This window comes from Acartia tonsa, chromosome 14, assembly GCF_053477335.1.
Source record: "Acartia tonsa isolate MP-2025a chromosome 14, ASM5347733v1, whole genome shotgun sequence".
Taxonomy (NCBI): Eukaryota; Metazoa; Arthropoda; class Copepoda; order Calanoida; family Acartiidae; genus Acartia; species Acartia tonsa.
Window position 1 is genome coordinate 12340590 of NC_137273.1, and position 25591 is coordinate 12366180.

At 33.4% G+C, this 25591-nt stretch overlaps 2 protein-coding genes across 2 annotated transcripts in view; one reads left to right on the plus strand and one right to left on the minus strand.

Moving 5' to 3' along the window:
* LOC145305753 (uncharacterized) overlaps nucleotides 1-25591 on the minus strand; it is a 92507-nt gene that overhangs the window by 47415 nt on the left and 19501 nt on the right. Inside the window, exons 19-44 of the mRNA XM_080147528.1 lie at nucleotides 25358-25453; nucleotides 24747-24857; nucleotides 24223-24276; nucleotides 22851-22940; nucleotides 21654-21784; nucleotides 20958-21033; nucleotides 20385-20490; nucleotides 19966-20051; nucleotides 19174-19253; nucleotides 18754-18894; nucleotides 9720-9889; nucleotides 9001-9133; nucleotides 8436-8568; nucleotides 7929-8041; nucleotides 7540-7627; nucleotides 6824-6965; nucleotides 6079-6204; nucleotides 5700-5875; nucleotides 4810-4961; nucleotides 4056-4173; nucleotides 2696-2802; nucleotides 2233-2319; nucleotides 1724-1826; nucleotides 1245-1308; nucleotides 957-1032; nucleotides 385-450 (exon numbers count right to left, since the gene is read on the minus strand). Coding sequence (XP_080003654.1) covers nucleotides 385-450; nucleotides 957-1032; nucleotides 1245-1308; nucleotides 1724-1826; nucleotides 2233-2319; nucleotides 2696-2802; nucleotides 4056-4173; nucleotides 4810-4961; nucleotides 5700-5875; nucleotides 6079-6204; nucleotides 6824-6965; nucleotides 7540-7627; nucleotides 7929-8041; nucleotides 8436-8568; nucleotides 9001-9133; nucleotides 9720-9889; nucleotides 18754-18894; nucleotides 19174-19253; nucleotides 19966-20051; nucleotides 20385-20490; nucleotides 20958-21033; nucleotides 21654-21784; nucleotides 22851-22940; nucleotides 24223-24276; nucleotides 24747-24857; nucleotides 25358-25453 — 2825 coding nt within the window. The remainder of the gene's footprint in view (nucleotides 1-384; nucleotides 451-956; nucleotides 1033-1244; nucleotides 1309-1723; nucleotides 1827-2232; nucleotides 2320-2695; nucleotides 2803-4055; nucleotides 4174-4809; nucleotides 4962-5699; nucleotides 5876-6078; nucleotides 6205-6823; nucleotides 6966-7539; nucleotides 7628-7928; nucleotides 8042-8435; nucleotides 8569-9000; nucleotides 9134-9719; nucleotides 9890-18753; nucleotides 18895-19173; nucleotides 19254-19965; nucleotides 20052-20384; nucleotides 20491-20957; nucleotides 21034-21653; nucleotides 21785-22850; nucleotides 22941-24222; nucleotides 24277-24746; nucleotides 24858-25357; nucleotides 25454-25591) is intronic.
* LOC145306525 (uncharacterized) lies at nucleotides 14095-16898 on the plus strand. Its single transcript, XM_080148693.1, has 2 exons — nucleotides 14095-14748; nucleotides 16622-16898. Exons 1-2 carry the CDS (start codon nucleotides 14130-14132, stop codon nucleotides 16828-16830), a joined length of 828 nt encoding a protein of 275 aa, XP_080004819.1. The 5' UTR covers nucleotides 14095-14129; the 3' UTR covers nucleotides 16831-16898.

Sequence of the window (25591 nt, forward strand, 5' to 3'; positions counted from 1 at the left end):
CAAAACTTAACAATATGAACATTTGTAAGTCTAAACAAAGTTGTACATATTTATTTGTAAAATTTTGTAAATACAGGATACAGTAAAAGGACATACGTTAATTTTTACCTTTGAAATCATTATTCCAAAAAATATTATTGAAAAGAGTAAAATCTGTAGTTATGTCTTAAGATCTCAATAACAACTGACCCTTTTGTGTTTTCTATTAAAGTTAAATTTTACATAGGTTTTGTGATGGTTTTATGCTACTTTATTTTTAGGCTTATATCTTAGAATGGTTGATTTTAAGCTATTTTTTCTGGCCTCTCTCTGCCCCTTCGCATACAAAGTCCCTAGATGCTAGGAACTTTTCCGCTAGTAAAACAAAAAAGTAATAAAGTTTACCTAAATTGGGAACCTCTATTGATCTTGACATCAACCTTCTTGTACTCTTCTGCAGGTATTTGAATCCTGGCGCCATAGATAACTATAGGAAGAGGAGCAGGTAGCATTTAAAGCATTGAAAGTACTAGCTAGACTTTGGATATGATAAATTATTAGTAAACAAGGAAGACAACATCCATAAGTATTGAAACACCAACAAAAATCAAGGTTGGCCAATCGAACAAAGTCATTTATAAAGAATATGTTAAATGGTCATAAAAAATAACGAAAAATCTAATTTTATAGTAGCCTTGCTACTAGCTACGACACTTTTGCATAATGGTACCAAAAAAGCTAGGCTATAGAGTTGGAAGTAAACTTCTTTATCTACAGCTTCTTAACCTAAGCTTTCTAACAGAGTGCCCTACCCTGCAAGTCTACCAAATACCCAGTATAACCTAAATTAACTTTACCTAAAGTTCTAAACAAAAAAAACTAAAAACTTATTTTCAGATTATAAAAAAAATTACAGTGGTTTCTATGAAGGATATTGCCCCCAAAACCTCTGTTCCTGATTCTATAGTTGTCCATGCCTGTTTTTCATAACAAGATGACCGATTTGACGGGACTTGTTCTTTGAGAACTTGGTCTTCAACTTTTGTAAAACACCTAAATTCAACATGATTAGTACTTTCGGCTTTTAAAATGGCCAACCCAGGTTATGAAAGTACCAAACCATGCATAAAATTATGTGAATATGTGTAATATTTTTTTTTGTATGCTTTAGCTGAGATACACATTTATCTACGATTAGTTGTATGAAAACTTATGCATCTTAAAATGAATAAAATTAAATTAAACTATGAATGTTAAATACTTACACCAAGACAGATGGTCAAAACTCTTGGTTCTCTCTTCTTTACTCAAAGCATTGGCGGTTAAATCCTACAATAATAACATCATTTTTAAGTTTGTCATATCGAGGTGAACCCGGGATATTGGACTGAAAATTATAGTTACATATTCAAAAAGTTTAAATACAACTATATTTCAACGTATTATTGGCTGAAAAGTTTGAACACTGCTTATTTGGAACTAACCGATCAAAATTAACAAAAGTAACAAAACCTTTTTAGCCAACGAATAAGATAATATGGCTATGAAAACTTTGGGTATCAGTGTAGTTTACATTAAATGTCCCCTTCCTCACCCTTCCTGTTTTTCCTGTTCACCTGGTTTATCTGAGTGAGAAGAAACTCAGCCCTGTAGAATGCCGCGCTATATTTTATAATTAACCTGGTTTATCTGAGTGAGAAGAAACTCAGCCATGTAGAATGCCACGCTATATTTTATAATTCACCTGGTTTATCTGAGTGAGAAGAAACTCAGCCCTGTAGAATGCCGCGCTATATTTTATAAGACTCTCAATGTTCACAAATGAGGAGATCAAACTTTTGCACATTCTAAAAGAAAAAAACACGAAATAATCAATAAACCAAATAATGTTAATTGAAATTTCAGTTGAATAAAAACCTAAGTAAAACTGTCGCCCAAAAAAGCCCTCATCCCTCTTATAAAAGCTGTTAACAAATTGTAAAAGTTATTACATTCTCTTCTAAGTTAAACGACTGGAAATACATAAAAGTTGGGTTTACATGTTCATTAAGATACGTTAAATCCTGTTATGTAAAGCAGTAAGGTTTTTTTTGTCTGAAGCTAAAGATTTTGAAAATTGCTAGCCCTAATGGGTTATACTGTCCAGGAAATCTTTATAGATGTTTAGGACGATTTTAGGTATTTATAATAATAGAACATAAACATTAATTACTTTTTAGGTTATATCAATAAAAATATTTAGTTTATACTTACTTGAAGAGATTCTTAATGTTGTCGTACAGTTGTACTGTAATTAGAGAAATAGCAGCAGCGGAGTGAAATAATTCTCTATAATCTTCCTCCTTCAGATAAATTCAACTTTGGCAATGAAAGCTACCAGGGATATTAAGGGATACGACAGTTGCCGATAAAGTTGTGTACATCCCCAAAGATGAGACAAAAATTGCCCTTTTTTTAAGAATACAAGTAGTGGTTGAAACGTTTGGACACTCAACCTTATGAACCAACCAATCAAAATTCAACAAAAGTACCCAAAGTTGGTAAGCCAACGAATATAAAAAAAACGCTATTGTAAAACTTTGGGGACTAGTGTAATAAACAGTCCATTGTCCCCTTCCTTCCTGGGATCAACACTATACGTCTGTTCATACGCTCACTTGTGAGACGGTCACTTAATCACTTTTAAAAATATTACAAGATTTATTACAAGTTGAATTCCTTGAATCCGAGAAGCTTGATGGCCTGTATACAGTCCCTGGCCGTCCTTCTGGCCTGGCTTGGAGACTTCTGGTGCACTTCCAGCATTGTACACGTCAGGAAAGCCTAGGTAGTCAAATTAAACACTTAGAATTAGATGCAAATGCCTTATCATGGCTTTTATATGTCCAGAATAGATATTTATTGCATCGAATTATAGACAGTTTTCCGTGGATATTAAAAAGAAAATTGATTAAAACCGTTTTTGTTATATTAATTCAAATAGTCATGAAAATTTCTGTAATTCGATTTTATACATTATTGTCAGTATAGTTGAGTTCCAGTTCTATTATTAATTAATCGGTTTCGAATCCATATTGGAAACATAGATCCGAAGAAAAAAGACGATATTCACAAATTTTCATTTTGACAAAGTCACAAAATGATACTTAATGGCATATAGACAAACGCCAACTGTAAGTCATTTTCAATTATTTTATCTCAAAAAAATTAAATGTAATAAATAAAGTTACGCAAATTTTGATATAGACAGACACACAAACATCCTAGTACTTTGGCGGATATCAAAGGGCTGCATAGGATGACTGGAATTTTTTTTCTCGTATTCATTCGAATCCGGTGGTTAGGAACCGGTTCTCATCCATACGAAAAAACTATGTCTAGCATCGTAATATATCCAGTTTTCTACGAATATAGAAATGTACAATCATAAGATTAAAACTAGTTTTAATCTTATAATTGTACATTCTATATCCGCGGAAAGCCGTTTATAATACGATACGAGAAATAACTATTCTGGTATTCATTCGAATCCGGTGGATAGGAACCGGATCTCATCCATACGAAAAAACTATGTCTAGCATCGTATTATATCCAGTTTTCTACGAATATAGAAATGTACAATCATAAGATTAAAACCAGTTTTTTTAGCCGGTGTCTTCGGCACCACGGGGCTAAAAAAACTAGTTTTAATCTTATAATTGTACATTCTATATCCGCGGAAAGCCGTTTATAATACGATGCGAGAAATAACTATTCCAGTATGGCTTCGAAACCGATGAATACCCCTAGGAGAACCGGATCTTAGCCATACTAAAAAATCATGTAAAGCATCGTATTACATACCTACAATTTTACACGATTATTAAATTAAAAATCATAGAATTAATACCAACAAGATTTGTTATCCCAAGCCTTCGGGCTAACAAAACTCGTTTTGATCTTCCGCAGAAAGCTGTCTATAATACGGTGCGATAATTAACTATTCCGCAGAAAATTCAAATCAGATTAAGAATGGAAAGTTGCAGTAAATTACATATACAAACACCCTCCTACTACTTTGACAGATAAAAACATACCTCTAGGTTGGAGAACTCTTTGACATGGAACTCGTCCATCTGAAGCGCAACTAAACGTTCCTTGTGGGACTCGTACTTTTGGCGAATTTCCTTCGTTGTCAATTCTTGGTGGAAAAATCTAAATAAACACAGGATTTAGAACTTAGCCTATTCTTTTTTTTAATAGCGGCTGCCAAGACGCCCATGGCATCTAGTGAACCTTTATTGAAAGGATAAAAGAGAGCAGAAAAAAAACATTTGAAAACTAAAATCCCTAAAGAAAAAAATCTAAACTCCTCCTGGACATATGTGAAGCTTCCCTAAGTTTGAGAATTCAATCGGTTATCAAAATACTAAGCTACAGAGAAACAAACTATCAAACGGGAAGAGTTTTTTTTCAAATGTCTAAAATTCTAAACGGATGATTTTGCTTATTCCATCACAAAATGGTAATTTATCATTTATTATAGCTTTCTTTTCTTCAGAAAGTTCAATTGAAATAAATAACTAAATCTTATTCTTCTTGACTATTAATGAAGGGGCGGGGGAGGGTTTAGTTTATGCCTAATCCCTCAGTGGAAGCTAAACCCTGCAGGAGCTATGCTTTCTGTGCCCTAGTCCTGTGGAACAACCCAGGATACCGGATGCTCATTGGCAAAGAGAAACTTCCTAAAACAAATCAGCCGTCTATCTTAAATTACAGCTGAGAAAATAGCGTTGAGGACTGGCGAGCACAAAAAGTTAATTATAGAGTAGCTGGAATACTTAAAGTGACCTGTAGGTCCACTCCGCCAGCTTGGCAAGATCAACCTCCTTGGTGATTAACTTCTGGTATGGCTCCAGGTAGGCCAGGTACTTGCCAACAATGTAATCCTTCTGGTTCCCAGGATTCAGGTCGAAATGGGACTTCAGAGTGTTATAGTCAACCTAAGAAAGAACAGTATTGTATTATCCATCAATACACAGCAAAAAAATCATTTTTATAATAGCAAAAGAGAATGAAAAAATTATCTGTATAAAAATTTTATGTCCTCTAAATCATTGCAGACAGACTGACGCACAATTCAGTTTTAGAGTTAATGCGAATTTGTTAGCAAAAGCTCCAACAAAAAACTCCTACAAAATTAAAATGACATTCATAGCATTACAGGCAGACCAACGGACCCAGTAAACTATAAACTGAATTTTCATTAAAACTGGGAATCTTCACAAAAAAGTCAAATCGTTTTTCTTGAATAGCAGCCGAGAGAATAGTGTTTCTCCCCTAAACTTAGCTATCTTTACTTGGAAATACAAAGGGGGGGGGGGGGGCGAAAGTGACACTTTTTGAAACCAAAACTAAAAGTCAAAGGAACTCAACTAAAAAAAAGAGTTACAGGTCTGACATTTTGTATGGCAGTTGCTTTAAAGGGGTACAATATGGAACTGTGAAGAAACGGCGGCGCAACCGCCGAAAACCGCCGAGAAAAGGCAAAAAAAAATTCGGCGGGAAACGGCGGTTTTCGGCGGTTGCGCCGCCGTTTCTTCACAGTTCCATATTGTACCCCTATAAAGCAACTGCCATGCAAAATCTCAGACCTGTAACTCTTTATTTAGTTGAGTTCCTTTGTTGACTTTTAGTTTTAGTTTCAAAAAGTGTCACTTTCGCCCCCCCCCCCCTTTTACCTGAGCTATAATCCAAGCATTCTTATACTGCGCCCCTTTCACCCTAAGACCTTTGGGCATATGTTGCTGGTCCTTAGGTCCGTACGCCTTGATCATTGCATCATAGAAAGCTTCTAACGGGTCAAGACTACCACTGCTGGGCATATTATCATCATAGGTTCCTTTTCTTATATCATCTATGGGGAAGATAATATCCACTATCATATCAAATGTTTAATACAATTAAAGAGTTATGTTATGTAAATACTCCCCATCCAGCCAAATGCAGGAAAAAAATACAACATATTTCCAAATATCACAACTTTAATCCCCCCTTCCCCTTACAGTCACCTCTGCATTTCTTTAGTAATGCCTTTTAACTAAAAAATCATTATCTTTCCTGTTTGTCTTTCTGTGACATTTGACGGTGGCAACTGGGATAAATCTTCAAAACCGGTTTGCAGTTGTTCCCCAGTGGCAGAAACAGCTGCAACAGCCCAGCTGTCAGCCAGATGTTCGCAGCTTCGTTCCTTTGAACAGTTACTTAAATTTACGTTTGCTGTCAATCTTTATCAATTCTTTAAAAATGAAAGGTTTGACAAAGGTATGGTAAATCACACAACGGAATAATTTTGAAGAAATAATTTATCTTAATTTCTGCTGTTTTGGGGGAGATACCATAGTATTTTACTAAGACTGCCCCCCAAAATCGGCTAAAATTGCAAAATATTTTTTTCTCTAATCAATTTAGTTGTTGGTCCTATGGTTATAGCTGGATTTGACATATTACTGCACTGTACTGTTAAAGTACTGAGGTGGATTCTTAAAAAAAATTTGCCCCACTAATCGCTTAGTGGGGCAAAATTGTTTCCGTGAAAAATCCACCAAAATCACATTAAAAATATACAAAAATTAAACAAAATCATTTGTTAATAACCCTTCTATGATTTTGTTTAATTTATGTAGATTTTTAATGTGATTTTGTTGGATTTTTCACGAAAACAATTTTGCCCCACTAAGCGATTAGTGGGGCAATTTTTTTTAAAGAATCCACGACCTCTGTTTTATGTCTGTTCATTATCCAACATGATTTTATTTATATATTTATTTTCATTTCCATATTACAAACATAACTCTAAGTATCTGTTCCTGCTCAAAGTCATCCATGAGAGAGAGAAACCAGTTAGAACCGGTTTCAGTCGACAAATCAGCTGATTCTCCAGTCACGTGATCTATGTCAAGATCAGCTGATTGCCCAGTCAGGTTGTCCGGGTCTGTTACATTTTGCTAAATATATAAAGTTATATTTTGACCATAGAATAGAAACAATGTTTTGTCTTCAGCAGCAAAGAATCAAGCTTTAATTACTTTGGAAGAAAAAAAGAACAGTAAACTATAATTTAAAAACTATCAAATGTGAAATTGAAAAGGTATGTAAGTAAAGATTTATATGAATAGTTTTCAACAACAAAAATATAAGATACTCCTGAATTTAAGGAAATCATATATGAACATGAGAACAAATATTTTTAAGTTCCATTTGGGCGATAAATCATGAGTCAAATTAACACAATTATAATTAATCTTTGAGCTAAAATTTTGAGCAATGGAATAATGGAGAGGGAAGAGGTTAAATAACTGTATGTCTCCACCCTGCAGCAGACCTTATGACGACTTTTAAATTTGGTTTTTAATATTAGCCAATAGCGTCGTAAATATTAACAAAGCCAAGTCGGTGAGAACGATCAAAAAGCAATTTGCTAGCATACGAAAAAGGTCCCCAACACTGGATCCAGTTAGTTGTCTGGGTTATACATCTATACTTATACATTTATTGATACAGTGCCTAAAAAAAACTGACCTGTCTAGAATATGCATCCGTTATTTCACTTTCCGTTGGTACTAGACTTTTATTTGATATATTCACCAAACTTCGAGGAATTTTTGCTCTAAAAAAATAATAGAATGTAGATGATCAATCCTAAACACTTTTAAAATTTTGAGATATTAATGTATAAAGGAAAAAAATACAAAAATTAAATAATAGCAAGGTATCTTAAGAGATAAGACAATGGACGATAAATTGGTACACTGTACACTCCAAATTATGAGCAACAAAGTTTTCCCTTATGTAGGTTAAATTTTTGGTGGAAAAGTTACTAAACAGCTCACCTCAGCTAGTATGTACAGCTCAGAAAAGGTTTTAAGAAAAGACAAACTGTCCCATCTCCTCAAATATAATGGACTAACCTTATGTTGAGAACATGGAAGAAATGTTCCACAATAATCTGGACAAGTTCTTTGGACATACTCGTACTTGAAAGAGATAGTCCAGCCCTTTCAAGTATCATTATCACATGATCCTAAATAAAACAAGTATGAAAACATCCATAAATGCTCAAGTAATCATACTGCCGAACAGTAACAATTGTAATGCTACAGCGATTACCGACATGTTTCTCCTTTACTGTGAAGCTTCTTTTATAACATTACTAACGGCTACGCCCTTAGAGGCCTCTAGAGGCACTTGAAGAGAGTGGTGGTACCCTCTCCAAAATAGTTCTAAACCTTCCCGGGACCTGTGAGAAGCTACTCTGTTAAGGAGAACCCGCTCGGTTTAGCGGTTAGCGAGATTCTTTGGTACAAACAAACAGACAAAGAGACAAACAAACATCATTTTACTTTTTTTTAAGGATTACTCACCGTTCCAAAATTCATAATTTCAAAAAGATCATGTTGAGGAACAACCTGACTTACCTTAGCTTGGGCCTGTGTTATTTCTCCCAATGTCTCCTGTAGACTCACTATCTCATCCTTTAACTTGCTGTAGGAGACCCCGTTGACACTTAGGCAGGTGAATACTCGGTTAGCTGTCTCCTTTGATTTACTTCTAAAGCATGAAAATGCGGCTTATATTAACAACAAAACTAATTTGGAAAAAAATCACGAAACTTGTACGTATTTTCAGCTGTCGTTAATGACACCTCTCCAACCATTTACCCCACAAATATTATTTTAGATTTTTTCGCTTGTTGGTTATGGTTATACCTTATACCTGGAAAAAAGTGTTTAAGTAAGTTTTAAAGCTTATACTAAAATTATAGAGTAAATTAAAAACCTTGGCCCAAAACAAACAGTAGTCAAGGACGTCCAAGGCGGATTTTTTGAAGTGGGAAGGGGTGCGACAACATCCCTTGAAGATAATGCTCAAAGAAAAAAAAAATTGGGGTAACTCGAGTCTCGCACCCCTTTCCCCACTCTTAAAGCAATATTTTACCTACTTTAATCTGTAAATTCAATTCTAGACTAACCATGACCTTACCTGTCAAAGTCTTTAAGCTGGCACAGCTTGTTGAAAAATAGTTTGTACAGTGGTTGATAACTGGGCTCAACAAATTCTGGACAGTTAGTTGATTCCTCCGCCAACAGATGTCTCTCCCCTCCAGAACTTGATCCTGCAATAATAGTTACAATGATGGGGACAATATATTTTCATGCAAAACAATTCAGCTTTGGTCAACAGTTAATTATTGGGGGATGATATGTAATATGTCATTAGAGTAAAACACCTTTCTGTTGGGTCATTGAAAATCAACCAATGGTGTAACTTATATCATCACAGCCAATTAGAAGAAGAGGTCTTTGAAAAAGGAAGGTAGGTAGTTGTCTGTATATACATCTATACTACAGATATGTTGATACATCCCTAATACAAAGAAATACGATGTCTGTCTCTTTGTCTTAAGATCTCGGTAATTGCTGAACAGATCAGGCTCTACTTTTCAGGAAATAAGCACACTAGTCCTAGAATAGTTTTAAGCTAATTTCTGGGGACGAGTAGGGGGGGGGGGGGGGGATAGGACACCCAACTCCCGAAAAAGTTTGATTGTGAAGTTAAGTATGCATTTCGTGCGGGGATTTAACCCCACACAACTCTAAAACCACTAGCGTTAAACAATACAAATCATAGTTGTTAAGTATTCCAATTCAAACGGACATACCCTAATTACAGAGTAGCTCTGCTATAAAAAAAATAATAACCAGTTGCAATGAAATCAGGTCCATAGTTGATCCTGTTGTCCTGGTGGCTGGATGTATCTGCCTCCACAAGGTTGTCCCTGTCTAGGTCCCAGGGGTTCAGGCCTTTCGACTCAATTGACTCCATCATTTGTCTGCGCTCTGCCTTCATCTTGTCCTTCAACCAACGGTGCCTTAAAAATAGTTTTTAAGTTGCGCATTTTCTTTGACTGGTAATTAGTGGAATTAGATGAAAAATTCCGTGACGTACATCCCCTTTCACTATGGACCTGAAAAACAGGAAGGGAGGGGACATTGGGCTGTTTATTACAATAGTCCCCAACGTTTTATAAAACGTCTTCTTATTCGTTGGCTCAACAACTTGAGGGACTTTTATTGAATTTTGATTAGTTGGTTTAAAACTTTAATGAATTGAATATCCAAACGTTTCAACCACTAATCTTAATCTACAGAAGGGATAATTTTGTGTATCATCATAGGGGATGTAAATAGATTTATTGGCCATTGTCTTATCTCTTTAGATCCCTGTCTGAAAGGATTAGACAATGGAGGATAAATTGACATTCTTTCCAATGATGATGAACAAAATTTACCCTTCTCTAGATTAAAACTATTGGACTGAATAAAGAACAGACCGACCAACCATCAAGGAATGAATGAAGAAAAGCCAAGCTAATAAAATTTCAATCATAATATGCCAATCACAAAAAAAGAGTCATTTAATAAAGAATAAACAACAGGTATGACTATATATTTTTTTTAAATTAATAATTCTTAAATTAAAAATTTTCTTAATCATTTTCCTTAAAATATTGTTTGGTGCTGATAGTAAACAAAATTAAAATCGCCTCATTTATTCATGTTTATGTGTATTTCAAAAAACGCGCGGCTAGAGCTAACTACACAGTAAGAACACACTTCTTTGTAGAAAATATATTTCGCTTTATTCAAGACTTCTCAATTCTAGTTGTTTGAGAGTTTATGTGTATTTATAATGCTATTACACAAAATGCTTTTGTTTATAAAGAGTTCATGTTTAATTCTCCAATAAGACTTTTAATTTTATACTTTATTCAAAATTTAATGATAACTTAGTTTAGCAATGTCAATCAATAATATTTCACAACAGTTTTTATTATGGTTTGTTTTGACAGTGAATATATAATAGTTTAGTCATGGTTATGTCTCTTTTTGACACACAACTTATTTATTTTATGTTCGTACGTTTTAATTCTAAAATTTGACACAGTACATAGCACACTTTAAATACACATAGTACTTAAACCCTTGGCTCAGTCTGAGCTTAGTACACCACAATGTTTTAAACAACATAAGTATAAACGTTTTTTTGGACATTTAAGCAATTTTAAAATGTCTATTGTGAAAGAAGATAATTTAAAAGCAAAACATATCTACAATTAGGGTTGATTCATCCATATGAAACGGATAGCTCTTAACATCATTTTAGGCATGCTCGAATGATCTTACTGATTTCAAATTATGAATGATAATTCCTGGTACAGTTAGCAAAGATTTATTAAGAATGGCACCTCTATCATTGTTACCAGAAAGTCCTTATGTTAAGATAAAAAAATATGATATAATTATCATATTATTCTAATTTTTGGAACAGTGATTTCTAGGACAAAAAGGTACAATATTTTACAAAAGCATCTCTTTCATCAATTCCTAAAAATGTAAGTATGGCCTGAAAAAAGTATCCTGTATTTACTTAATTTTGGAAAATTCTAATCCAAATGTTTATAGGTATAACATTAACAGCCTACTCCAAAGCATTAGCTGTAAATAAATTTTCTATTTATAATTTGTGTAGTTGATGATACAAATCAAATAATTTAGAATAATTAAGTTCTTCCCTAGCTTTTAAAGAAGGTCTAAAAGTTAGATCTGTAGTATTTATTCTGTTATTTAAGAGCTTTTTTTTTACAGAAATCATGATTGATCACCCAGCTTTACTCATCAAACTCTTAAAGGTTATTTTATTTTAATCTTACACATTAATATTAGTCATATTTGAAAATAAATTAAGCTTAACATGCATTTATGTTTATATTTTTTTCATGCTTGTTATTAGGTATAGACTTAATTTGTGTTTGATGCATGCTTTTGATTATAAACAATGACATATTCATGTACATCTCCGATAAAGCTACACAATATTCACCCTTTCATAAATCACAATTAGTAGTTGTAACGTGTGAACACTCATCTTATTGAACCAACCAATCAAAATTTAATAGAAGTCCCCAAAGTCCCAACATTATCATAAAACTTTAGCGACAAGTGTAATAAAAAGACAAATGATTATTAGAATGCTAATATTAACTCCTTAGCTTTCTTCCTGAATGAAAATAAATATTGACAAAATTTTTTTTTAAATTAACGATAGGTACCTAAATATCAATTTAAAAAAGGCTTTGTTTAGTCAAAATGACAAAAATTCAATTTTAACATATTATACCTACCAAAGTTAGAGCATATTTTTGTGATATCATAGGCATGAGCTTTAGTTTTAGCAAGAAGTAACACCAAAGCACCCCCCCCCCCCCTCCCAACCCCAGCCCTAAAAGGCACAAAACCCTGAAAATTGACCTAACCACTTGATGAACCATGCAGATATTTTAGACTAAAGTAAAATTTTGTTTGGTTAGGACTATACTGCCCCTATACCATCCTGCCAAACTCATTGAAAATGGATGTTATCTTAATTATTAATTTGAAAAATTACGAATATTGCCAATTATTTTGAAGATATTTACTTTTTAAAACATTATTTTATTGTTCACTAGCGGCTTCGCCCCTAGCCTCTAGGGGCTTTTTTTTCTGAAGGTTCAGGGGAGAATTTTAAAATTTTGTTTACATTTTTTTTAGATATTTTCTGTATTTTAAAACATTTTATAACTCTTTATATCATTTTATAACTCTTTATAACATTTTATAACTTTTTATATTTATTTATATTATTCAAAACCTTTGATTTTTTTCTTTTTTTTATTGTTTTTTAAACTTTCTTTGCCATTAGCCTATTTGGGGCTTTGCCCCTACAGGAGAAGTTTTCACAATCTTTTTGAATTTGATAAAACAAAGTTTAAAAGAAGAAAAGAAATTTAAAAAGAAGAAAAATAATCAAAATATAAAGAAAATACCTATAAAAAAGTATAAAAAAATATAAAAATATATTAAAATATATAAAAATATATAAAAACATAAAAAACATTAAAATTAGAAAAAAAATATGAAATTTTTTTTTTTGGAGGGGAATTTTCATTTTTTAGGGGGTTGGGGGTGTCCCACCCCCCAAGAAAATAGCTTAAAACCACCACAGGACCAATAGGTATATACCCTGAAGAGTAGAATCCAATCGGTTCAGTGGTTACTGAGATATTAAGCTTCAGACGGACGGACGGACGGACGGACATCATTCTACTTTGTATTATAGATAGTAATTCTACTATGTATAATAAGTTAAAAATGAAATGTTATCAGTTTCACAAAAAAAGCATTCAACAAATTTTATGGGTTTTTAACCATTTACAGATATTGTTAATTTTTAAACTTTTTCTTGACATTAGTTCTTTTAATAAGAAAGTAAGCCATGTAGTGAATTATAGTATTCTACTCATGTATTAAAGCCAGTGTTTCGGAGCCGGAGCCGGGAGCAGCAACATTTTTGGTGGAGCTGGAGCCTGATCCGGAGCCGTATTTTTCATTAAAAACGGCTCCGGCTCCAGGTTAGCTAAAAATGATTTTTAAAGTAATATTATAATTTGGCAACGGTCTATTTCCATATAATAAACTGAAAAACTATGGTTACTTAACAAATAGACACACATCCTTCTACTTTTATATAGCAAATAAAAGCAAAATATTTTATATTATTTATTTTATTTTATCAAACTCAATAATGAACAAAAATTGATATGTTAATTTTAAGGTAGGAGCCGGAGCTGGAGCCAGAGCCGGAGCCACATCAAAATTAAACGGCTCCGACACCCTGATTAAAGCCTTAGAACACTCAATTTTATGGATATACACAAAACAAATATGACGCTCTTTATCTTTTAATATTTCAGATTGCATCGCTCCTTATCTTTCTTTGGCAGTCATTCATTTCAATATCTCACTACATAGATGACCCTACAGGGACAACAATTGAGCAACTTACTCTAGCAGATGTTAACACACTTAGGATTGTAGCCTGTGATATGGATCAGTTTAGTGTTAGCAAGTCCCATGAGTTTGGTTATATATGGAAATCTTCCTTTCTAAAAGGTAGACTTTTCAAGAAAAATATCAAGACTTAATTTCTGCCATAAGTGCAACATACTGATATTATTTGCTATATTTATAGGAGAGTTGGATAATCAGCAGAACCTAATCTCATGGAGAGGAATGAATGATAATGAAACTTATGACAAAATACTTGAAGAAATGTACAAACCCAACTATGAATCCATGGAACCATATTATGGGGCACACTATCAAAATACAACAACAACTATATTTCCCTACGGAAAATGTCTACTGATAAAAAATTATTCCAACCCACTAATGATCAGAACAAAGAGAAGCATTGAAATATTTTTGACAGACATATATCAAGACACCTACTTCAGCTTGGCGCTGAAAGCTTATACAGGGGAAAAAATAAAGATAGATTTGGCTCATGGTGTCACGTCTGAGTTAGCTACGTACAATATCAAACTTAAAAAGTATCAGCAGCTGGAGTACAAAGATGATTGTCATGTATATGAATCTGCACAGGCTTACAAACAATGTCTAGTTTCAGAATATCAAAGAGTATTTAAGGCATGTGTGCCTAAATGGTTAGACAATCAAACATCCTGTGAGAAGATAACTGTGACAGAAGATATGGAAGACTACAAGAACAAACTTGCAAATCTGACTATTCATTTAACTGGCGGAGATACACTGACTGTTCCAGGGTGCAAGCCTCATTGTATGAAAACAATGATTGAAAGTAATCAGCTGGTATACAGATATAATCTAGGTAAGTAAATACTAAAAATTAGAGTAAAGCAACTGAGAGCAAAGGGGTCCCCATCCCATGGACCCTGTGCCAGCTTTCAATTGGGCCAATATTGTTGGGAATATCAACACAGCAAAGTCGCTACAAAAGAGCAGACAGCAATTTACTAGCTGACTAAATAGGTCCCCAACACTGGATCCAGGTAGTTGTCTGGGTTATACAGTATACGTTACGAAAAATGACCTGTCTTTAAAATGGTCTAGCCCCCCCTGTAATGAAGTTGTAACCCTATTTTTTGTATGTGTGATGCATAATGGTGGTTGTTGCGGTAAATTAGATCAAAGAACATTTTCCGCCATTCAGCAGTCTATAAAAGAAGAAATTCAAAATGAAAAAAATCAGACCCTTATTTTTTAAAGTAAATTTTACTAAAGCCGAAAAATCACATAGTAAAATTGAATTAAGCATAGGGGTTGTGTCGAGTTTTATCTTCAGCATAAAATTCTGCTTCTATAGACACCTTACTCAGCTTCCTAGCTTTCATACAAGTCATTTGAGCACAAAAAGCATGTATCAAGAACTTAAAATCAATAAAATTTTGGCTTTGTGCCCAGGGTGCCTAATTTTCAGATCTCAGCCCACAGAAGGGCTAGAAAAAAGTTATTTAGCTTTTTGGTAATGGCATAAGAAATAAAAGGCAGTTACCGTTTGGAACCATAGTCTAAAATGACTTTAGAGTACCCTTAGGGCCCCTTATAGGCTAGAATCGAGACATTTTCAATTTTAGTTTTCAGGATTCCAGGTATGAGTCTTTGGTTTGACTTTTGCTCGCTATAAGTGGAGCTAGAGTTGAGAAACTGGACTTTTGTCTTGTCTAACCTCTCACTGTGGTATCTCAGTGTATTATTCTAGCTTGGTAGCTTGATATCTCAACTATCAAGGCGCTGAGACAACTTTTAGTGAGACCGCTTCAGTAGAGGTTGGAAAAAATTCACTCAAAATACGTAATTGGTTGATTTTTGACATTTTGAATATCTTCTTTTATAGCCTGCCAAATGTGGGTAAATGTTCTTGAATCTCATTGAACGTAACAAACACAAGCATACATATGTATAAAGAGCACACACACAAAAAATATGGTTAAAACTTTATTAGAAGTGTAGCAATAGCAATTTAAAGACCGGTCATTTTTTGTAACGTATACTGTACATCTATATTTATAGATTTATTAACTGAAATACTTTAAGTAGAACATACCAAACAAATTATTAAATTTTAAATTTGTTGGTTAATGAGTTTGGAGACTACTAGTTTAAAAATAACCAATTAAAATTCAATAAAGAACCCTAATGTATTTAACCAACCAATAAGATAGAGTTAAAAAATTTAGTAACCGGTATAATTTACAGTCCAATGTCCACTCCCTCTCTGAATCTTAAAGATCAGGGAAAGTTCTTTTGTTTTCCAGTAGGACATTTATCCAAGACTTTTAGTTGAGTGGTAAATGATGTGTTATAGGTAGGGTTGGCAATCCGTCTAATTTTGGACCGTCTAATTTTAGCTAACAATTAAGATTCCGAATCTGCTATAAAAAAACGGATTCCGGATTCGGATTGCCATCCCTAGTTATAGGACAATGACTTTAATAACCCTGAGGCAATCAAAGGGGGTTATTTGTCTGTCATTAAGATCTCGAGTAATTTTTGTTTGAGTCTTTTCTATAAGTTTGTGTGTAAAATTTATTCAAATGCGCTTATAAAGTCAAACTGACAATTATGACTTAAAGGTTACAAATAACTTTACAGAAAATAAACAACAAAAAATGAACCCTTTTGGTAAAGCCACTCTACCAAGTTTTAATAATATAAAATAATATTTTTTCGAATAATTTCAGGGGGCGACACTAGTTTTATACAGCTTTACTTTGATCATTCGGTGGAGAAAATTATGGAAATTCCCAAATATTCTGTATTCACTGTTCTGGTTGATATTGGTAGTGCTCTAGGTTTTTGGCTAGGACTTTCAGCTCTGGATCTTTTGGATGGAGTTGTTGATGGAACAAAACTGTTTGTTGGTAAAGCATGTTATAAGCAAAAGAAATAATCCTTTTTTTAAAATTTGATAAGGTTTTTTGTCTGTTTTATTTTTGGTATTTGTATTCAGTATTAGGATAGTTTAAAGATAATTTCTTCCTCCCTTTCAATACAGATTCACTAGATGCTAGGGCGCAGCCGCTAGTCCTATTATCTAAAGTATTAAGTTTTTTTGTCTGAAGCATAAGATTTCAATAACTACTGAACCGAACTACTGAATTCTCTATTGTGGGTAAGATTCAAATAGATCCTATTGTGGTTTTAGTCTATTATATTTTCCGATTGTCTTAGGGTGGTTATATGCTATTTGTCAAGCCCCTAGATGCTAGGGGCGCAACCATTAGTGTTTAATAAGATGCTGAATATTTTTTGTTTAATTTAATAAATCAGAGATCATAAGGTTAAGACAATGGACATTAATATTACTTTTTGTTAATCTTTTTGATTCATCAAAATTAATATTTAAAAACAATTTTTTTAGATAAATAAATGTTAACCCTTTTTAATAATTTATTGTTATTAATTTTTTATTGTCTAATTACCTATTGTTTTTAAATAATATTTTTCAAAATTTATATTAGGGTTGGCAATCCGAATCCGAAAAATTTAATTTTTCGGATTCGGAGCCGGAGCCGGGAGCAGCAACATTTTTGGTGGAGCCGGAGCCGGATCAGGAGCTGTATTTTTCGTTAAAAACGGCTCCGGCTCCTGATAAGCTAAAAATGATTTTTTAAAGTAATATTATAATTTGGCAACGGTTTATTTCCATATAATAAACTGAAAAACTATTGTTACTTAACAAATAGAACACATCCTTCTAAATACTTTTATAGGTATAGCTTTAATCAAATAAAAGCAAAATATTTTATATTATTTATTTTATTTTATCAAATTCAATAATGAACAAAAATTGATATATTAATTTTAAGGTAGGAGCCGGAGCTGGAGCCGTATTTCCAGATACGGCTCCGACACCCTGCTTTTGAATACAGAGCCCCTAGATGCTAGGGGCGCAGCCGCTAGTATTATAAACTTTACCAATCATGCTTTCTTTCACTGTTTAGACTATTAGCTATTAGAGTAAAACAATAGAGGGGGAAGGGTTAAATAACTATATGTCCCCAACCCATGGACCCTGTGCCGACTTTAAATTGGGTATTTGAATAGCGTCGCAAGTACTAACACAGCCAAGTCGCTACAAAAGAACAGAAAGCAATTTCCTAGCTGACAAAAAAGATCCCTAACGCCAACACTGGATCCAGGACCCAGGTAGTTAGCTACATAAAATATCTATAATTATTAGGGTGGGCCCATTTCACCCTTTTTTTAGATTTTACTGTTATCATAAGTTGTGGAAGTCATATATATGTATGATAATCCCCATTCAAGTTTCAAAAGTGACTTGGCTCTTATGGCTGCCGGCGCGCGGGGGGTATAAATAGTACCCACCCCCTTATAAAACCAAAAATTTAAATTCCTTCAAACACAGGCATGTTGCATATCAAAATGACCGCATTGAAATGCTGATTACGAATCTGAAATTTGTTTTGAAAAATATTGCTCCTAGTTCGAATAAGATCTCATTAAGTACCTAAAAACAGCTGATTTAGTCAAAATTGTTAATTTTAGTAGGTTATTTGAAAATCATTTCAGACTGAATCAATATTTATCAAAACGGTTTTCAGATCTGTAATCAGCATTGCAATGCGGTCATTTTGATATGCAACATGCCTGTGTTTGAAGGAATTTCAATTTTTGGTTTTATAAGGGGGTGGGCACATTTTCAACCCCCCGCGCGCCCGTTGTTTTTGGATTAAAAAACCTCTTTCGAGTTTTACAGTGTTTTATATTGGCCCAGTAACCCTTGCCAATGTCTACTATTGTGAAATTCCAAAATCGACCCACCCTAATAATTATACATTTATTAACTAACCTGTTTTTAGTAGTTGTCCTTATTATGGTGAGCATACTACTGAACAGTGACGTCATCACATTGATGGTATCCACAGGAATATTTCCTGTCATCCTGCCCCAGTCCACGCTCAAGTACGCAAGAGCTGGATTATCAACTTCCCTAAATTTATCAAAATTAGTTTTCAAACAAATTATACTTACTTCGGGGACTTTAGTATTAAAATTATACTGTTCCCAAAGTTTTATAAATGGGTTTTCTCATTCGTAAGTCATAATTATCATAATTGTCAGTGTTCATTCATTATTACAAACCACATTTCTTCTATGGTATTACGGACTGACTGTCGGACAGACAGACATAGTGAATTATAGGGTAGCCTCGCTACTTAAAATGTTTCAGTGCTCAACAAGTTATTTTGTGTGAAAGCACCATAAATACCTTATGAACTGAGCGTTGTACTGGAATTCTGAAATCTTATCCCTCCAAACTTGACTGTGGGGATCATCTTCACTCAAAACCTGACAAATTTTAACTTCAATATTTTTTTATCAGTGGCGTGCACATGATTTTACTAGGAGTTTTTAGGGGGAAGGAGGTGTTTAATCTAGCTAAAGATATCAAGAATTGAGCCTTCGATAAAAAGTACCATACTTTTTTCCAGTATGGCTTCGAATCCGATTTATATCCGCTGGATTAGAAAAAGTTCTAAGCCATACTTAAGAATCATGTATCGTATCGTATTATATCCAGTTTTCTACAAATATAAAAATGTTCAACAATAATATTAAAACCAGTTTTGTTAGTCCGTGCCTTCGGCAATTCGGACATAATAAAAAAATATTATTATTCTCATAATTGTACATTTTTATATCCGCAGAAAGCTGTTTATATGTGATCATATATCTATAATACAAAGTAGAACGATATTTGTTTGTTTATAGCGAAGGATCTCGCTAACCGCGGGTTCTCCTTTACAGGGTAGCTTCTCATAGGTCCCGGGAAGGTTTATAATTTTTTTCTTGGGGGGTGGGACACCCCGAACCCCCCCAAAAAATGAAAAATACCATCCCCCCAAAAAAATTTTTTCTTTCTATTTAAAACTAAAATTAAAATAGTGGGGTCTACTACCACCCCCCCCCCCATTTTTTTTACATTTTTCTTTTAAATCTAAAAATAAAATACAAAAAATTGGTTTGATTAAACCTCTTGGGGCCGCTAGTATAACTATACCTGAACAGCTGTTTTGTTAGAGGTTCTGATATGAACAGTCTCTCCAACCAAGTCTGTTCTATTCACCTGGAGACCCCATATCAAACCTATGGTTAAAACAAGATTAGGTTTCGTGAAAACTTACGCCGTTTGAATTAGGAAATTTTTATGTTAAAAAATGGATCAAGTCATGACAATTAACGATAAATTACGGTATTTTCAGATTTTGATATTTTATTGTTGTATTCAATTTGCTAACATACAATAAAGGTCCCCGCCTGTAGTCCAGGTAGATATCTTGGTTAATATACATCTATACTTATACATTTAGTAGGCAAAGTACAAAATAAAGTAGGACTAAATAAAGCTGTATTTAATCTAAAACAAGGATGAAAACATTGTCTCCAGTCTTATTTGCCAAATTTATCTCAATATCTTGCCTGTAATTTCTTTCTCATCTCTGCTAAGTGTTGCCTCGTTAGGGGACATGCGTCGGATTTTCAGTGCAATTATCTCTTCCTTCTTTACATTCTCACAACTCTGGACCTTAATATATTTGTAAATCAAATATCCTTTCATATTATGGCTAGTTTTTGAAATTGCAATTTAGTGGATAGAGGTTAGCACCGCTGGAGAAAGTGCTTTTGCACAAAGCGCCTGTTGAGGCTTGAGCAATAGTGTAATCCCCTCCCCCCCCCCCCCAATTAAAAAAATAGTAGTTTTAAATGAGAAGTTGTTTCCTATTTCTATCCTAACCCTACGGTGCCCCAACCCTGCAGTGCAGACCCAATTAACCCCAAATAACATAGCCTGTCCGAAAGAAATAAACAAAAGATTACCATCTCCTCCTATTTTCATTTATTTTAATAATAAAGCAATTTGAGGGCAAAAGCAAAAACATCTATAGAACAACTTTTAAACAATTTTCACTTATATTAGAATGTACAATGCGAAAATATTAAATGTTAATATTCCTTTCTAAAAAAGCTACGCTTTTTATAAACAAATATTACCTGGGTAATCACGTTGACAAAGTAGCTGTTAGAGAATCCAGTGTACACGAAAATTTTGTCATCCGCAGTAGGGGGTCTGAATGAGTATAGAACACATTTAAATTATTTTAATAAAAAAAAACTGGTTTTAATCTTAAGTGTACATTCTATATCCGCGGAAAGCTGTTTATAATATAATGCGAGAAATAACTATTTTCGCCTTATTGACATCATTTTGACGAAAGGGGGGGGGGGGGGGAACCGCAAAAAGGAGAGAAAAAAATTTGAACACAGTGTCAAAAGGGGACTATCCACGAACAAGAGCAAGTGATTCTCAGCACCTTCAAGCATTGATTCATAGTATTTTTTTAATGAGTATACTAGGTTTATGTTTAATATTTGGTTTATCGACTAAAATGTTATGCTTCACCATGGTTTTATTTTATATGAAAAAACTTTGAAATGTAAAGCATTTTTTGATGCAATATCATCAAATGCTTTGTTGAGTTCAAAGGAAAAAATAAGATAAAAGCATTAAATTGTGAATTGTAAAAGTACTTTAATTAAACTGTTTAAAATATTACAAGCTACCAACCCTTTTTCTAAATATACATTTTTAATCAAAATAATATACTTTTGTGTCAACGCTTTTAAACAACAGTTTGAACTCATCAAAACATTTGATGATACTGCACTAAAAAATAAAGATAATCAAACCTGCAACTTTGCGTTGAACTAACTGTTTTCAAGACATCAAATGCTTTAGAAGCAGTTTCATCAAAAGTTATGTTTTCAGAGTTCTCCTTGGTTTCAAATAACTGCTGTAGGACTAAAATCTCTTGCGGGGCCTAAAAATAATTTCTTTTAATAAAGCTACTCTACATTTTAAACCATTTATTGGATCATAAGACTGTACCCAATGTGTTATAGCATTCCCTCTCATTCGCTGGCTTAAAAGTTAGTGTGCTTTAATATAATCTAGATCAAACTAGCAGTGATCAAACTTTTCAACCAATAATTGTGTCTGCTTTTGTTCATAATCATTGTGGTTATAATTAACATCAATTTCACAATAACAAATTTATAAGCGAGTTGATTAAATACAAGGTATAGTTCGGAACCGGTTTTTATCCGAACCGGATTCTGAGCAACGATAGAAATTGTTTGAGCAGGTAAAAATGTACTTTTTGACGTAAATTTCTTAGTCAATCAATTAAGTTCTAATTGTTGGTTATTGTCTGAGTTAATTTGATATCCTAACAATTATGTTATCCTATTATTTCTAAACAATGACAAGAAGGATAATAACGTTCAAAAATTTCGAACTATAACGTTTAAATAAATGTAGGTATTAAATGTCTGAAATTAAGTAAGCTGAAGCTTTGCTCATTAAGTAACAGGAATTATAAAGAACCTCTCAAATATCAGCCGAGTATTCTATTATCTCATTGCCTTCAAACCTTTAAGGATGAAAAAATTGTCATAGGTAGATGATTTTAGATGTGAGGTAATCTACACAAAAATCCCATTTTCGTCGCATTAGACCGTAAAGACATTGTTAGCTATTGAGAAGCTTCGCTAATTATAAAAAAAGAACAATGATGTTATAAGTAGTTTAACAGTAGCAAGACTATACACACTTAATTTTATTATTAAAATGAGAATAAAACTTATCTCAGTACAGAATAGTTATTTATCGCATCGTATTATAAACAACTTTCCGCGGATACCTATTTATAAAAATGTACAATTATAAGATGCCGAAGGCACGGGCTAACAAAACTGATAATTGAACATTTTTTCATTCGTAGAAAACTGGTTATAATACGATACGATACATGATTTTTCAGTGTCGATGAGAACCGGTTCTAATCTAGCATATAATAACCGGTTTCAAAGCCATACTGGAAATACCTTTTCTCCAACTTCTTTGATGAAATCCATGAGCAGCAGAAATCTTTTCAGGTCCCCGGCTGTTTCGGGTAGAGCTTTATGTTTCAAAGCCTGATAAAGTGGGTAAGTATTAGTAACTTTTATGTTTTTTAAATTAATCTACTTCTCTTTAATCTTCCAGTTTTAAACAAGGAGGGAGAGGACGTTGGAATGTGAATTACACTAAAACCGAAAATTTTATAACACATAATCTTTTTCAACAAATAATTTCATTCTTCAGAAAGTTTTTTTTGTAATTTATCGTCATTGTATGTTAATTCATCGTCTACTTTCTTATCCCTTTAGAACCCTGGGTTTAACGTTAAAGGGAGTGTGAACGTAAATATTTCTCATCTGATTATCAAATCTTAACATTTTTTTCTAAGCACATTTCACTACACTGATCAACCAAAAACGTCCTATTAACAAAAATATCCAGGAATAATGCCTTGATTTTATGGTATTTTGGGAGGGAAAAAGGAAAAAACAGGGAAAATCTGAACGTTTTTGTTTCTTATAAAGTTTGAAGGGATATTTAACTTGTCATATATAGTTGAAACAATTTACTTACTGTTAAGGATTTATTTTATGATATAAAATTGCCAATTAGATTTTTTATAACGTAGTAATTAGGTAATAAAGACCTATTTTAAATTCGCATTATTGACAAAAAAATACCTCACTGTCTACAAAGGGTTGAATCTCATAGGTTATTTAAAATAATAATATCCTTTTTTATTGTGTTGGACAATAAATAACCCACTTTCGAGAATTAGTTTACACTTTTATCAGACTGTTTATAAAGAAATATTGCGTCTTTATTATTTACAAATTTGTAATTAAAGGTGGGCGAGTGATGGGCCATCTAAAGTTAATTGGATACTAATAAAAAAACCTGTTTCTAGTTTTGTTATTGTAATTGGTTTTCAATAAAAATATTGCTTATTTTATCAATTTCTAAGTAACTATACATTGGTTTAAAGCAAGGATTATGTTAAAAGTCAGCTTAACCGTTAGGAAAAATCAAGAACTATGTGAAAAAGTTTAATTTTAGCTATAATGGGAGAAAAAAACAATTTAATGCACATTTTATATAATACGGAAAATTTCTTCCTTTCTCTTTACCTTATAAAAATCGTCGGAAAAAGCCGTTTTTTAAGCAAACAAAAGCGCGTTTTGCTCTATCTGTGAGATATTATGAATGAGATAATGTTAAGATTTGATATTAAGATGAGAAAAAATTACGTTCACAGTCCCTTTAATGAACCTATTCTTGTATTTGTAAATAATCTCGAGTTTACAGTAGTAATCAGGGAAATAAGGATAAGCCTATGTCAAACAAATAAATCTTTACCTGAAAAGCAGAATTGACAAACGACTCTGCATCCTTTACAAAGAAGTTATCACTTTCCTATAGAAAGATTGGCGAATATCAACATTTATTGCTTTGTCATTATAGAGCTGCTACGCTTTCTAAATCGTAATACAAAGTTTGAAATCGATTTTGACAATTTGAATACATAATTCTAATTATTAAGAGAGTAGTAGGTTAAAATGTAGATAAACCATAGGTATGCAAAATTTGATAAAAATTCGGGTATATTCCCTTTCGTGGCCAGGCTTCTTAAGGGGCGTTTCGTCGTATTTTAACAGTCTGTTTTTCTATTTCTAGCCCCTGCGGGGGGCTCTAACCCAACGGAACAATCACCTAATCTAACTTAACCTAAAATAACCTCTCAAAAGCTACTATTAAAATACGACGATTCGCCCCTTAAGAGGCGTTGCCACGAAAGAGACTATACACAAAATAAAATCCAGTAAAAAAATATAGTACATACATTTTTTGGAAAATGTTAATCTTTAGCTGGTATTAACCAATTCCTTGAGTTTTTGTTTGATCTTGTCTGTTAGGATATCCTGGTAGATAGCTCTGTGATTGGGCACCCCAAAATAGTCAATACGCACTTGTGACAAGGGCAGACCAAGATTCTGAAAATAATTCAATTACGATATGGTGAACGAGGAAAGAATTAGCCTTAAAACGTTCAAAATTTTGAAAGAAGTCGGCACAAATACAAAGCTTATCAGCCTTAAAAACCTCACCCGTTTGGCTTAGAAATCAGCCGCGCGTTTTAAAAAAACCTTGTTAATCAGCCGCGCGGTTTCCTCAGCCTCCAAATATTCCTCAAACATCAGTTTCGCATCGAAACTGTATCCTATCCTTAGCCATTAGCCAATGAAATATATTCGTTTATGTTAGTCAAAGCCTGGAGTCTCGCTCGAAACAAAATTGCGCAGATTCGAGAAAGATGGGTGGCTTCGAAGAAAAATTACCTACTCTATAAACACAGCCATCCCACCCTAAGTCACATTCAGCCACAGCCGAAATCAACTGTAGCTGCAAATATGTATTCAGCCGAAGCCACCCCAACATACTTAACCACAGCCGAAATCAGTGGCAGTCGCACGATAAGAAAAACGAAATGTACCTCTAACGTATTAAGCAGCAGGGAAATTAATTTGAAAGCCTGATCATTCTTCATGTCCCAGAATTCAACCAAGTAGATTTTCATCTGTAAAATCACCTGAACAAAAAAGAAGTTTCAACCATTAATTGTAATCAACAAAGGGGGAAATTTTGATCATCGTCATTGGGGATGTATAACATATTATAATACATTGTCTTATCCCCTAAGGTCCCAGCATCCTCCTACATAAGTACA

Coding starts and splice junctions, on each gene's coding strand:
- LOC145306525 (XM_080148693.1), top strand. CDS start 14,130: ATGAATGATAATGAAACTTATGACAAAATACTTGAAGAAATGTACAAA. Junction 14,749..16,621: donor GGTATACAGATATAATCTAG/GTAAGTAAATAC, acceptor GAATAATTTCAG/GGGGCGACACTAGTTTTATA.